Source organism: Caretta caretta, chromosome 1 (genome assembly GCF_965140235.1).
Source record: "Caretta caretta isolate rCarCar2 chromosome 1, rCarCar1.hap1, whole genome shotgun sequence".
NCBI lineage: Eukaryota > Metazoa > Chordata > Testudines > Cheloniidae > Caretta > Caretta caretta.
The window spans coordinates 109,579,277-109,592,547 of NC_134206.1; the positions used below are offsets into that span (position 1 = coordinate 109,579,277).

General features: G+C 44.0%; 1 protein-coding gene and 1 long non-coding RNA gene across 5 annotated transcripts in view; one reads left to right on the top strand and one right to left on the bottom strand.

Moving 5' to 3' along the window:
* Positions 1 to 2,601, bottom strand: part of ANKRD10 (ankyrin repeat domain 10) — a 51,950-nt gene extending 49,349 nt beyond the window's left edge. The window contains exon 1 of the mRNA XM_048855244.2: positions 2,401 to 2,601. Within this exon, the coding sequence (XP_048711201.1) occupies positions 2,401 to 2,601 (201 nt within the window). The remainder of the gene's footprint in view (positions 1 to 2,400) is intronic.
* LOC125638943 (uncharacterized) lies at positions 1,662 to 9,545 on the top strand. 4 transcript variants are annotated; one of them, XR_007357330.2, is made up of 3 exons: positions 1,662 to 1,831; positions 7,429 to 7,629; positions 9,415 to 9,545. It is a non-coding gene; the product is annotated as an uncharacterized LOC125638943 (long non-coding RNA). The 4 variants fall into 4 exon arrangements; XR_012669032.1 differs by having other exon boundaries at positions 1,668 to 1,831; positions 7,538 to 7,629; XR_012669033.1 differs by lacking the exon at positions 1,662 to 1,831 and adding an exon at positions 2,537 to 2,670 and having other exon boundaries at positions 7,538 to 7,629.
* Positions 9,546 to 13,271: the final 3,726 nt, after the last annotated feature.

The window sequence follows — 13,271 nt, forward strand, 5'->3', positions numbered from 1 at the left end:
CCTTCCTTACCTTCCCAACCCTCCAAAAAAATTTAGTCTCTTTCTAATAAAACTAGCCATTTCAGTTTGCTTCCTTGTGGGGGCAGTCACCAAGATAACAGTTCTTGTTTACTGATATTAGTCAAAACATCTACTTTTTTTTTTTTTAAAATGATCTATGAAGATAGTGAGGCAGAGTCTCTTCTGTACCCAGTACCTGCTTGGTGCAGGAGGGAGTGGGTGTCTACAAAGGAGCAACCTGGGGCTCTACAATCCTGGAAATTGTTCTACACAAGTCCCAACATACATAAGAATGCTGGTCTAAGGTTTGCCTGATGGCTTTGGCACCCATAAGGAGTACTCCACCGGTCAGGGATGACCAGAGCACAATAATGTTTCAGCTACATCCCCTACATGGGGATGAGGGTAGCCTAGGAGCTGGATTCACATCACTAGGTGACTGACCCATGCCAAGAGAATCGGTAGCTGGGATGGGAAGATCTGTCACATTTATGGCCTCTTTGCTCTTCTAGAGCAGCAGAAAGGGGCTAGAATAGGGAGGAGAGTCAGGTCCAGTAATTTATTTTTTTATAAACAAATGTTTTTAAAATCCACAATATGTTTAGAAATGCAATTAATTTCACCTCCAGTTATGATAATTTTGAACTAGAATAAGCTCCACTCAAGAAAACACAAGAGCAGGAAAAAAAGTGTGTGCATAAGTTCAATGGAAGTGGCTGTTTTCATTTCTCAGCAACACGCTGTATTTATGTTTATCTAATAAAAGATGTTCCCAAATTTGTGATCTGGTACAAAAATACCTGGAACTAATTACCTGATAAATGTCTATTTAAAATATTGTATTTTCCCCTAGCACAAATATAAGAAAAGGTTTGTAATTGAAATATACTACATCAATGTGTACAGAAACTCTTCATAAACCCAGATACAGCAAGGCTCTGCTACAGCAAAGGAATTCACTGAGGTTTAATGAACCAGCTCTGTCCCAACCTTGGAGAACTGAATTGAGGCGCCTTAATTTAACCGTGTCCTGCTTATCCTCTTTGTTGGCTTGCCCTCTTGGCTCTCTCCTCAAAGGCTTAGCCTCTTTTAATTGAGCTAATTGCTCTGACTTGCCACACTGCCAAAAGTGCAGCAATCTAAGAGCACTAAAATATTAGTTATGTTTTCATGTATCCTATCTGTATGCAAAACTGTATACAAACAAATCTTCTGCATTCCCTTTAGTATTTTCATTAAAGAAAGATGTCTGGCCACGGCTTGCAGGCCTGACTGGTCCCTCTACACGTTCCTTTAAGAACCTTATAAAGCCTGATATAAAAAGCAATGGTTAAAGGCACAAACGGCTGCCCTGCCCCCCATAATACAAGAAAGGAAAGAGCCGGAATAAGGCTTGCAGACAGAAAAAGTCACAAAAGATGAGGGGAAAGAACCATTTTCAGGGACTGGGGAAAATAAGGGAGTTAACGTTCAGATGTTTGGGGGCCACCACGCTTCGTTCACACGGGGCCACGTCCTGCCCGCAGTTATAATACACAACTGTCTCCGGGGACCCAGACCCGACACAGCGGCTGTGGCGCGACCCAGCGCGTCCTTTCACCTCCCAGGCACGGCAGCGAGGGAGCCGCCAGGGCACAGATCCCCCCGCGCCGCTCACACGCAGGGCCCCTGGGCCGCGCTCCGCCCAGCGATCGCCTCCTTCCCAGCGCACACGCCGGTCGTCACAACACGGGCACCAAAACAGAGCCAAGTCTCCAGGTGGAGCCTGCGCGCGCAAGAAGGACCGTTACTAGACCCGGGGGGGGGGCGAGACGAAAATGTGGTTCCTCAGGTAACTCAATACCCCGCCCCGCCCCCGCGCGCTGGGGGAGGAGCACCTGCCCCCTCCTCCTCCCCATTGGCTCCCGCAGCCGCCGCCAGTGACCCCGGCACCTTTCGAAAGCTTGGCCAGGGGCCACGGATCTGTCCCTGTCAATAAAGCGCCGGGGAGGGGGCGGCGAGCGTCCCAGGGGCCGGCCGGGCTCATTCGAGGCACCGGGCCCGATGAGCTGCGGCGCTTCCTCGTCCCATCAGCAAGCGCCGGCTGCCGGGGCCCGAGTCGCCGCCCCTCCTCCGGGCCCGATGCCGAGGCGGCCCCGGCTCTCTCCCGGGACGTGGACAGGCCCCCCCACGAGAGCCCGACCCGTCCCGCGTCCCCCCCGGCGCGGGGCCGACAGGAGCGCCCCCCACAGCCCGCTCCCTTGCGCTCCCTGGGGGGTGGGGACGGCCCCGAGACTCCCGCTGAGCCGGGTGGCGGTTCCCAGGCCGTCCACCCGCGGCAGCGAGCACGGCAAGATGGCGCCGTGCGAGCCTGGGGTCCCGCGGGGCAGCGCCCCCTCCCCGGGCCGGGCCGGGCCGCACCTTGCCGAAGTGCGCGGCCCAGTGGATGGGCGTCCAGCCGTAGAAGGAGTCCTCGACGGCCAGGTCGGAGCGGGGCGAGCCCTGCAGCAGCGCGCACAGGCTGGGCAGGTCCCCGTCGCGGCAGGCGCGGTGCAGGGGGAAGCGCAGGGTCAGCAGCTCCTCGCTGGAGAATCCCGCCTCCGGGCCGACTCCCAGCGACATGGTGACAGGGGGCGACGGAGGCTCGAGGCTGCTGCCGAGTCCCGACCGACTCCGAGCACAAAGAACCAGGTGGGGCGGGCGCGTGGCTCCTCCCCGAGCGGCGTGGGCGGAGCGGCCAGCGCGCGGGGCGGCGGGGAGGGGAGCGGTTGGACGGGGGCCGCGCGCGCGCGCTGAGTGTTCCTGCGGCCCCTCCCCCTGTCACCGCCTGCAGGCCGCCAGCCGCTGGTGCCGCGAGCTTGACCGGGAGCTGGAGGGAGCGCGCGCAGCATCGGAGCGTTGGCCCTGTGATGACGACAGTCCGATCCCGCGCGCTCCGGCCACCCCGCCCGGCGCCGCGCAGGGCCTAGCCGCTCAGGGAGTCGAGGGGACTAAGCTGGGGGCGGCAACGAGCAGCCCAGAGAAGCGTCACAGGAGCCGCTCCAGGGCGGGCGTGCAACGGTGCCTCAGACTGATCATGGGCAGCCTCGCCTTAGTGTCAGGCGTTCCTGGGGAGTCGATTTTTGTCACCCAAACCAACTATATCCGTCCATAATGCAACTTTACATCTAGGCAAGGGGGGTGCCAAGAGCTACTGAAGTGAACTGTAAATCCTGTATGTAATGGAAACCACTTCAAGCCCTAGGGTGCAGGAGCAGCGCTAGTTCCAGCATCTATGCTAGGCACAGTAAGAAAAATGCTGCTGGAGACCTTATCACAATTAGCTTTAAGGCTGTTTAATTTGTATCAATTGATGTGATATTGAGAATTTGTGTTTTTGAGTCATAAAGTTCTAACTTTTTGACTCTCAGTATCCACTGCCATCAGTCCCATTGTCGGATCTTCCCCTTTCCCACAGCTGTGAACAGTTACGTTGTTAAATGGAAAAAAGCTTAAAAATAAATGGTTGAAATTATTAAAAAAATTTAATTCTGGCAAGGCTATTTATAGTCCAGCTGGTGTCTGAAGTGGTGAGAAAATGTACACTTGCCATCTCTCCTCCATCCAATTGTACTGCTGCTGCAACTTACATTATGTAGCTACCATAAAATCAATGCTCTCTCACAACAACCAAACATAATTCTGGATCCTGAGCAAGAACAGAATTTTGCACTTTCAAAAGGAACAGATCCATTTTTCAAAATGGATGATATGGTGGTTGCAGCTCTTCAAAACATCCTGGTTCCAAGATATTGTGAAAAGAAAAAGGACTATTGTACTTACACCACTCATCAGTTTAAAGAACCCTGGGTATAAAAATTGCCTTTGCAAAACTGATGAATTCATGGCTTAATGTATTTTGTGTCATCAAATATTTTCAATTAAATATGAAAAGAGAAGAGCTCTTGCCATTCATGTGGAATGAATAAAACACAAAGATGCTGTGAAAAATCAGAAATGAACTCTTTTTTTAAAAAATATCAAAGAGGACACACTTCAGGAAAGTCTAGTGCCAGCAGAAAAAATACAAGAAATTTACCATGGCGTGATTGATCATTTATTTTAATCAAGATTGGCGCAACACATGGCTTCCAAAATGTCTATCAGATTCACAAATTGTGCAAAAAAACAAAACACCCACCAACCCAAGTCTTCTGAACCTACAAAAGCACCTAGAATTCCTAAAAGTGGCACTGAAATTGAAGCAACTTTTAGTTAATGATCTCAAATTAGAACATTTTTCTCCTCAGTCAGAACAGATCCCTCCAATAGGGGAAATAAATGTTTCCTGATTTCTGTTGGTTATTTTTCAAAGATGGAAGGGATTTAAAAATGGCTTACTTGATTTTTACCACGATAATGAGGAGACAAGTAATGCTATTGTTGTAGGTATTTCAAACATAGAAGAAAGTGACCTTATATAAAGTGTGTGGTCTTGTGTAGCTAATAACGTCTCTGACTTTGGAAAAAACAAGTCAGTTTACCAGAAGCTAAAACAAATGAATGACAGAATGGTTCAGATTGGATGCAAGTGCAATGTGATTCATAACTGTTAAAAATGGCATGAAAGCTAACTTTTTTAAAGGGTTCCACAGCCTATCCTGGCAATTACAGGCTGGTGCATCTAATGTCAGTACCAGTCAAATTGGTAGAAACTATAACAAAGCAACTGAATTATCAGACACAAAGATAAACACAATTTGTTGGGAAAACATGACTTTTGTGAGGGAAAATCGTGCTTTACCAATCTAAAATTCTTTGAGTATGTCAACAAGCATATAAATAAGGGTGATACAGTCGATACAGTTACGCCTGGGGGAATTCTGTGCCTAAAAATTCTGTGCACAATATTTTAAAATTCTGCAAAATTCTGCATATTTTATTTGTCAAAATAACACAATATAATCACACCAGTTTCAATTATTTTTGGTCATTTGTTTCAAAATACCTGTCAGCAAGTATGTCTGTAACAATACAAACAACAAAAAAGATTTAGGAAATGTTTGACAAATAGATTCCTTACTAGGCATATTAATACAGAACTCTGAGTAATAATTCATTTAAACTACAATATAGAACCGTATTTCCCACACCCTGCAGAAGCACTGCAAAGGCTTGAGGGAGTCAGGGGTAACGGAGGAGCTGAGGGAGAGGGAAGTAAATTGCTGGGAAGGAGTCTGGGTGTGAACTTGGAGGGTTGTTGGGTATGGGTGGGAAAAGTATGGAACAGGTATTTTAGGGGGGTGGGGAAGGATTGTTAGGGAGCTTCCCCCATGCAGACCCTAGCTGACCCCTAGCCTCTCCCATTCAGTCAGGCACATCTGCCCCTGTCCCCATGTGTCCTGCACCCCTACTCAGACACCCCCCTCCTCATATGGCTCTGTACCTCCTCCCCATCCCTATGTGTCTCTGTGCCCTCACCCAGCCACTCCCCTATGTAGCTCTGCACCCCCTTTGCCATCACCATGTGGCCCTGCACCTCCCTCCCGCCTGAGGCTCTGTGCCTCCACTCCCATTCAGCCCCTTCTCCAGTCTGTCCTCCCCTTTCTGACCCCTCTCCCCCAGCACCCCACCCTGTCGTTCTCCCCATAGCCCCTCTCTCCTGACCTGGCCTTACAGGTGTTGTGAAGAAAGTGGGCTCCTTCCCTGGCTGGCTGGGAGCTGCTGCTTTGTTCTATCTCTACAACGCTCTCTGGTGGACAAAAGGCAGAACTGCAGAAGTTATTTTCTGTTGGGAGCGCTGCTGTTCTTGCACCATAGCGTCCTCTGGTGAGCAAAAGCTGGAACTGCAGCAACATTTTGGCAGAAGCTTTTTTCCCTACAAAAAATTAAAAATATGCACAGCTCATTAATTATGCACGTGCACAGTATTCTCCCAGGAATAATATAGTGTGCTTTTTTTTCAGAAAGCATTTGACAAGTTCCCTCACCACAGGCTTTTAAGTAAGCAGTTATGGGACAACAGGGAAGGTCCTCTTATGGATCAATAACTTGTTAAAAGGTAGGACAGAAAGAGTAGCAATAAATAGTAAGTTTTCACAGTGGAGTGGAGTCCCCTAAGTATCTGTTCTGGGACATGTGCAGTCTACATATTCATTTGTGATCTGGAAAAGGGAGTTAACAATGAAGTGGAAAAGTTTTCAGACGATACAAAATTATTCAAGATAATTAAGTATAAAGCACACTGTGAAGAGTTACAAAGGAATCTCACAAAAACGGAGTGACTGGACAACAAAATGGCAGATGAAATTCAACATTGATAACTTCCAAGTAATGCATGTTGAAAAAAATAATCCCAACTATATGTATATAATGATGGGTTCTAAATTACCACTCAAGAAAGAGATCTTGGAGTGATTGTGGATAGTTTTCTGAAAATGTCAGGTCAATATACATCAATGGTCCAAAAGGCTAACAATGTTAGGAACTATTATGAAAGGGATAGAAAATAAGACAGAAAATATCATAATGCCAACTATATAAGTTCATGGTGTGCCAATTATGGCTGCCTTATCTCAAAAAGGATATACTGGAATTGGAAAAGGTTCAGAAAAAGGCAACAAAGATGATCAAGGCTATGGAATGGCATCCATAAGAGGACAGACTAAAAAGGATTAGGGCTGTTCTTAGAAAGGAGATGATTGGGGGTATATGATAGAGGTCTATAAAACCTTGACTAGTGTGGGAAACAAGTGTTTTTTACCCTTTCCCACAATACAAAAACCAGAGGACACCTAAATAAATGAATAGGCAGCAGGTTTAATATAAACAAGAGGAACTACTTTTTCAAACAAAATGCACAATTAACCTGTGGAACTCATTGCCATGGGATGTTGTGAAGGCCAAAAGCATAACTGGGTTTAAAAAAGAACCAGATAAGTTCATGGAGGATAGGTCCATCAATGCCTATTAGTCCAGCTGATTAGAGATCAACCTCATGCTCTGGGCAACCCTAAGCCTCAGATTGCCAGACACCAGGAGGGGAAGACTGGGTGGATCTCTACAAAACTGCCCTGCCCTGGATCTCTGGTATTGGCAACTCTGGGAGATAGGATACTAGACTAGATGGACTATTGATCCTACCCAATATGGTAGTTCTTATGCGTATAAGAAACTTCTTCATAATGTGCCAATGAGGTATCTGTCCTTCTGCCTGCAATGGAATGAGTCCTACCACACTGGCCTGCATTAAAGCAGAGTGGATAAAAATACAGGATGTTTTTGAATTTATTTTTTTAAATCAGGTTTTTTTTATTTAAATAGGATTTACTTGTTATTTTAAAAATAAGCCTGTTTATAATTAAATCTGAATTTAATACAAAATTTGTTAAGGCCTAAATTTATTATAGTTTCTTAAAATATTTAAATCAAAAATAAATATGCTGAATCCATGAAAATTCCTGTCCCCAGACTTTGTCTCCTGAACCCCAGCTGGAGATGATTCTCAAAGAAGAGGAAAAAGATAAAAATGAGTAACAGAAGCCCCAGATCACCTCTCTCCCCTCTTCTCTACTCACAGCATCAACACCACTTGAAAGAAAAGGAAGCATCATTGAACTGGGGGTGGGGTCCTGGCTGACAAGAATCCAACTAGACTGCTGTAAGCATGTGGTAAGATAAATCCTTTTGCTTTAAATTCACTTAGTTTGTTAAGTTAGGCATTAGTTTGTGTTTTATCTTTTATTTCTTTGTAACCAATTCTTACTTTTATGCCTCATTACTTGTAATCACTTAAAATCTAAATTTCTGTAGTTAATAACTTGTTTTACCTACACCAGTGTGTGTTTGGACTGAAGTGTTTGGGAAACTTCATTTGGGATAACAAGATTTGTGCATATCATTTTCTGTTAATGAAACAACGGACTTTCTATGAGTTTGTATTGTCCATGAGGGTACTGGGCAATACAAGACACACATTTCTGGGGACAAGTCTAGGACTTGGAATTTGATGATGTTGCTCTGTAATATAATTTAGGCATGGCTAACTGTATCACTCTTACGATATAGCTGGGAGTAATTTACATGCTGGAGGCTCTGAGTGAACAGGTCAGGAGTGGCTGCTCCCACACTAAAGCAGTGTAAAAGGTTCCCCAGGTTGGAGTACTGAGGGGACACAGCTGTTCAACAGTCCAGATTGTACTCTAGGTAATGTCACAGTAGCAAAAAGATGCACCAAATTTAGTGTAAAGGTTCTTTTTAGTTGTAAATCAATATGTCGTAATAGTTATATCAACCAATGAGAATATACCTTTCTTTGTAAAATAACTGAAATAAAATAGAAATATTGATTAAAATCAATTATTTAAACCAAGGCTTTTAAATCCATATGTTGGTTTAAATAGCTGATTTAAATTGCCTTGATTTAAAATCAATCCACTCTGTATTAAAAGCATATTTATTTCAGAGGGGGAAAATTATGCCAAGATTATTTGGGAAGCATTCAGTGAGGATGATCAGGAATCTTTCTTTGTTAAATTTACTTCCTACATAACCTGATGGGAGTATTTTTGAAGCACTCAAAAAGCTAGAATGCAACAATACCAGTTGTATAGAATTAGACTGTCATTCTAAACTAAAGAGAAGGAAAGAGGACCATCAGTGCAGGCTATTTTGCGCAATCTCTATAGAACAGGTGAAAATCTGAGGAGGAAGCAGATAAGGGATTGTCAAGATGCAGTGCATATCGTTAGAAATGGTATGATGGAGACATCTGTTTCCAAACGTGTCAGTCTTCTTACTGGACAATGAAGTGGAATGGTTTGATACTGAGAAGCGGGCTGAAGTTCTTAACCTTGAGATTGATTTTAATAAGCTATATGATGAGTACAGCATTTTACAGCAAATTAGAAAAATAATTTCAAAGGAGCAAAAAGCTGATCAAAGATGCTGGAAGTTTTCAAAAAAATACCACACATTTTTAAACTTGTATCTTTCATGCTTTCAATTCCAGTCTCAAATAAAAATCCTTTTGCAGTATGCAGGTTAGTGACTCAGCTTGGGAGGAAAGAAAGGAACTGATTAAGTGAACGTATTGTGAAAGCAAAGCTAGGTATAGGTACACTGAAGTATGTCTTGTGATGACATTTATGAATGTCAGAAAGTCTCCAGATTTGCTGAAAACAGCAAGAAATTACAGGTTTAAGAAGAAAAAAAAAAACCAGGAGCAAAGGCATTCAACTACAGGAGAACCAACTTATATAAGTTAAATGAAATAAAATGTGTTTATTTATTAAGTCTAATGAATGCCTTTTGGCTGTATCAGTCATTTGGTGATGGTATACTATTTTCGCAGCTCTGATAAATCTTGAGTTTTGCTTTGGTGTTGTATTTTGATGATTTCCAGATGGTATTTAAGCTCCTGAAGGTGTTCCTGGATTTATTGCTTTTTTTTTCCAGATGTCCTGGCTTGTTCCACCATTCTGGCTGATGGTGCTGCCCAAGTATGTGAATGTTTCTACATTGGTGAGAACATAATCCTCTATCCATACTGGTGATGGTGAGGCAATATTAAAGGTCATGATATCTGTCTTATTGTGGTTGAGTCGAGTTATTTTTTCTTGTATATGGTGTTGGGTATGTGATAGGAGAGCTACATCATCTGCGAAGTCCAGGTCTTCAAGGGATGAGAAGAGTGTCCATTTAATGCCTCTTGGCATGTCTTATGTTGTACACCGCATTACCCAGTTGATCTTTTGGCCTAGAACAATCTCAAACCAAGATCTATGGACACAGTGCAGCCAAGAGGATCTGAGCACCATCATTGCCAGGAGGCATGAATCATAGAATCATAGAATATCAGGGTTGGAAGGGACCCCAGTAGGTCATCTAGTCCAACCCCCTGCTCGAAGCAGGACCAATTCCCAGTTAAATCATCCCAGCCAGGGCTTTGTCAAGCCTGATCTTAAAAACCTCTAAGGAAGGAGATTCTACCACCTCCCTAGGTAACGCATTCCAGTGTTTCACCACCCTCATAGTGAAAAAGTTTTTCCTAATATCCAATCTAAACCTCCCCCACTGGAGATGGATTGGTCATGTGCTTAGGATGGAAACTGATTCCATCACCAGAGTAGCAATAAGATGGACACCTGAAGGCAAGTGAAAACAACATGGCGAAGAGCTATGGAAGCCGAGCTGAAAAACCTGGGGCACAGCTGGGGAACCACTGAAAGACTTGTCAGAAACAGACAGGAGTGGAGGAGCTTCGTCATTGCCCTAAATGGCAGAGGCATAATAGGAACATGATGATGATGATGATGATACTGTTTTCCTTTGGTTATTTTTAAATAAAATTAAACACACACAAAACATTTAAACAAGCATTAAAAATGAAGTAGCCTATACCCTATCACACTTTTAAAAATAAGATTCACAATACAACTGGTAATTTTCCATATTGTTTATTCATGTCATGAGCATGAACTTTGCATGCACATGAAAAATCTGACACACATGCTGGTCCTTATTTTCCGCTGGGGACAAACTGCTTACTCCACAATAAATGAGTTTCAACATAGCCCAGGCCTTAGCTATTATGTTATGTAATGAAACCTTTTGGAATATGTCTGTGATGGGTTGCCCCCCCTTCCGGGGTGCCACCTGACGTACTGGGGTACCACTGAGCCCACCTGTTCCACGAGCCTGGACTCACTCGCCAGGCCCTCAAGCCTCCTCTAGCACACACACAGATAGGGACACACCCAGCTGCAGAAAGACACTTAAATCAGTTGTGCAGGGGAAGGCTTTCAGCTAAGGAATTGCTCAGCACTCAAGGGGATGGGGAAGAGAAGGGGATATGGGAATGGGCGGGGGTACGGGGAAAGCAGGATCGCAGCATGGGGCGTTCCCTAGGCGGTGGCAGCCCCAGCAGGGAGGCAACTGTAGCACACTGAGAAACAACACTAGCTATTTTATGTATTGCCATAGTCTCCCATAAGGAACAAACCTACATTGTACTGGCCACCATACAGAGTCTGAGACAATACCTGCCCTGAGGAGTTAATAAACCAATGAGGCACCTGGGTTTTAGCCTAAATTGTCAGGCCTTGACCACAGTATAAAAAGGAGACCTATAATTTTCCACTAATGCAACTGCACTGTGCTTGCCTACACTGGCAGCAAGGGGACCTGTAATTCTCTATAGGTGCAGCTCCACCTGTGGGAGTTTAGTTGTAGACAGAACTGGGTGGTGGGTGTGACGGGTTTCCCTCGGGGTGCATCTGGAACTGGGGTACCACTGAGCCCCCTGATTTACCAGCCTGGGCTCCCTCTCACACTGCACTGCCGTGATAAGCTGCAAAGCCCTCCAGCCTGCACTTTCACCAGCATTCATACAGGTAGGGACACACCCAGCTGCAGTTGCATGAAGGGCAGACTCTCTAACCACCAGTTTCCCCGCCTGGGATCCCAGAGTAGTACAGTCCTGCCCTGGTCAAATCTGGCCAGCATATGGGTTTAATACTTGGTCCGTCTCTCCCTTAATTTGAAGAAAACAATGCATTCTCTTCTGCTAATGGGGTACTATACCTTCATGCTTAGAGGAACACAAACACAGCAATATTCTCTTCCTACTGCCCCAGAGGAGAGATGCTAACTTTTAGCAAATATTCTTTCTTTTCCCAGAGGAAAATGCTGTAATGCACAGTACCTTAATAATAATTCCCACTTAGGGACCCCCCCTAGTCTAGACAAAGTGTGCTGCTTGCACTTTCACATTTTGAGCAGTGGTACTTCAGGTCCTCCTCAGGGGAGAATGGTTGCTATTAAAAAGCAAAAAATGTTAACATTTAACTTTCTTAAAAATTATACTAATTAATACTACATTGAATCTAGGATTGTAGGATAGGATTCTCAAAAGTGCCTAAGTGATTTGAAAGTCAATAGAGCAATCTTCTAGATTATTTTGAAAGTCACAAATAGAAAATTTAGAGTTACAGTTCCCATAATCTAAGAACATATGAACGGCCATACTGGGTCAGACCAAAGGTCCATCAAGCCTAGTATCCTGTCCTCTGACAGTGGCCAATGGCAGGTGTCCCAAAGGGAATGAACAGACAGGTTATCAAGTGATCCATGCCTGGTCACCCAATCCCAGCTTTTGGCAAACAGAAGCTAGGGACATCATTCCTGCTCATCCTGGCTAATCTCCATTGATGAACCCATCTTCCATGAATCTATCTAGCTCCCTTTTGAACCCTGTTATCATATTGGCCTTCACAACACCCTCTGGCAAGGAGTTCTAGAGGTTGACAGTGCATTGCGTGAAAAAATACTTTCTTGTGTTTGTTTTAAACCTGCTACCTATTAATTTCATTTGGTGGACCCTTGTTCTTGTATTATGAAAAGGAGTAAGTATTATAAGAAGGAGTAAATACAAACCTATTCATTCTTGTCAACAACACAGTTCGGCACAGGCAGCAAGCAATGGACTCAGAGGAGACAGGAAGATGGTGTTTAAACCATCTCCTAAAAGAATACAAAAGCAAATTTGACAAACTAAAGAAATTCATTAAGCCCTGGTCCTGCAGACAATTATGGAAGTGAATAATTTTATTCCAACTGAAATGAGTTGGATTATTCCTCTGCATAAATGTCTGCAGGACTGGGGTCTGGACCTGGAATCGGAATAGTAGCTGTATTCTTCCCTTGTCACGCATTATCACCACTAGTAAAAAGACGGCTGGCTAAATCCTACACTTGACACCAGTGTAACCCCACTGCTGACAATGGATTTACACTGATGTAAGTCACTGGAACCTAGTGAACAATTCTGTTGATACCCAATAAAATACAAATAATACACAACATTTATGTGAAAAAGGACTAGAATCCAGACCACTGTCTTAGATTCATTGATTCCACAGAAACTTTTAGAAACTTTTGTGATTGATGTTTGTTGCTTTATACACAAGGGGCAGTCACCTTTAAGACTAGAACCATATCTTAATGTCACTCAGATAAATTAGTGATGAACTGCATTTAGCTTCAGCCAAAAGATCTAACAACTGCTTTAGATTTTTAAACTTTGGAAAAAGACTAGATCTCTATTAATATCCTTTAATACTATTTTTAGGTTGAGGAGTGTTTTAGATAATTGCAGCTTTTATTAACCTACAAAGGATGTGTTGACAAAACAATTTTCTTTTGACTAGTAGCTGCCTGAAATAGCAGATCTAAACATTGCTGGAGTTCTGTAATTTGTTTATACAAGTATAAATATTTTAGTAATTACATACCAAGTGGACCAGAATTTTCTT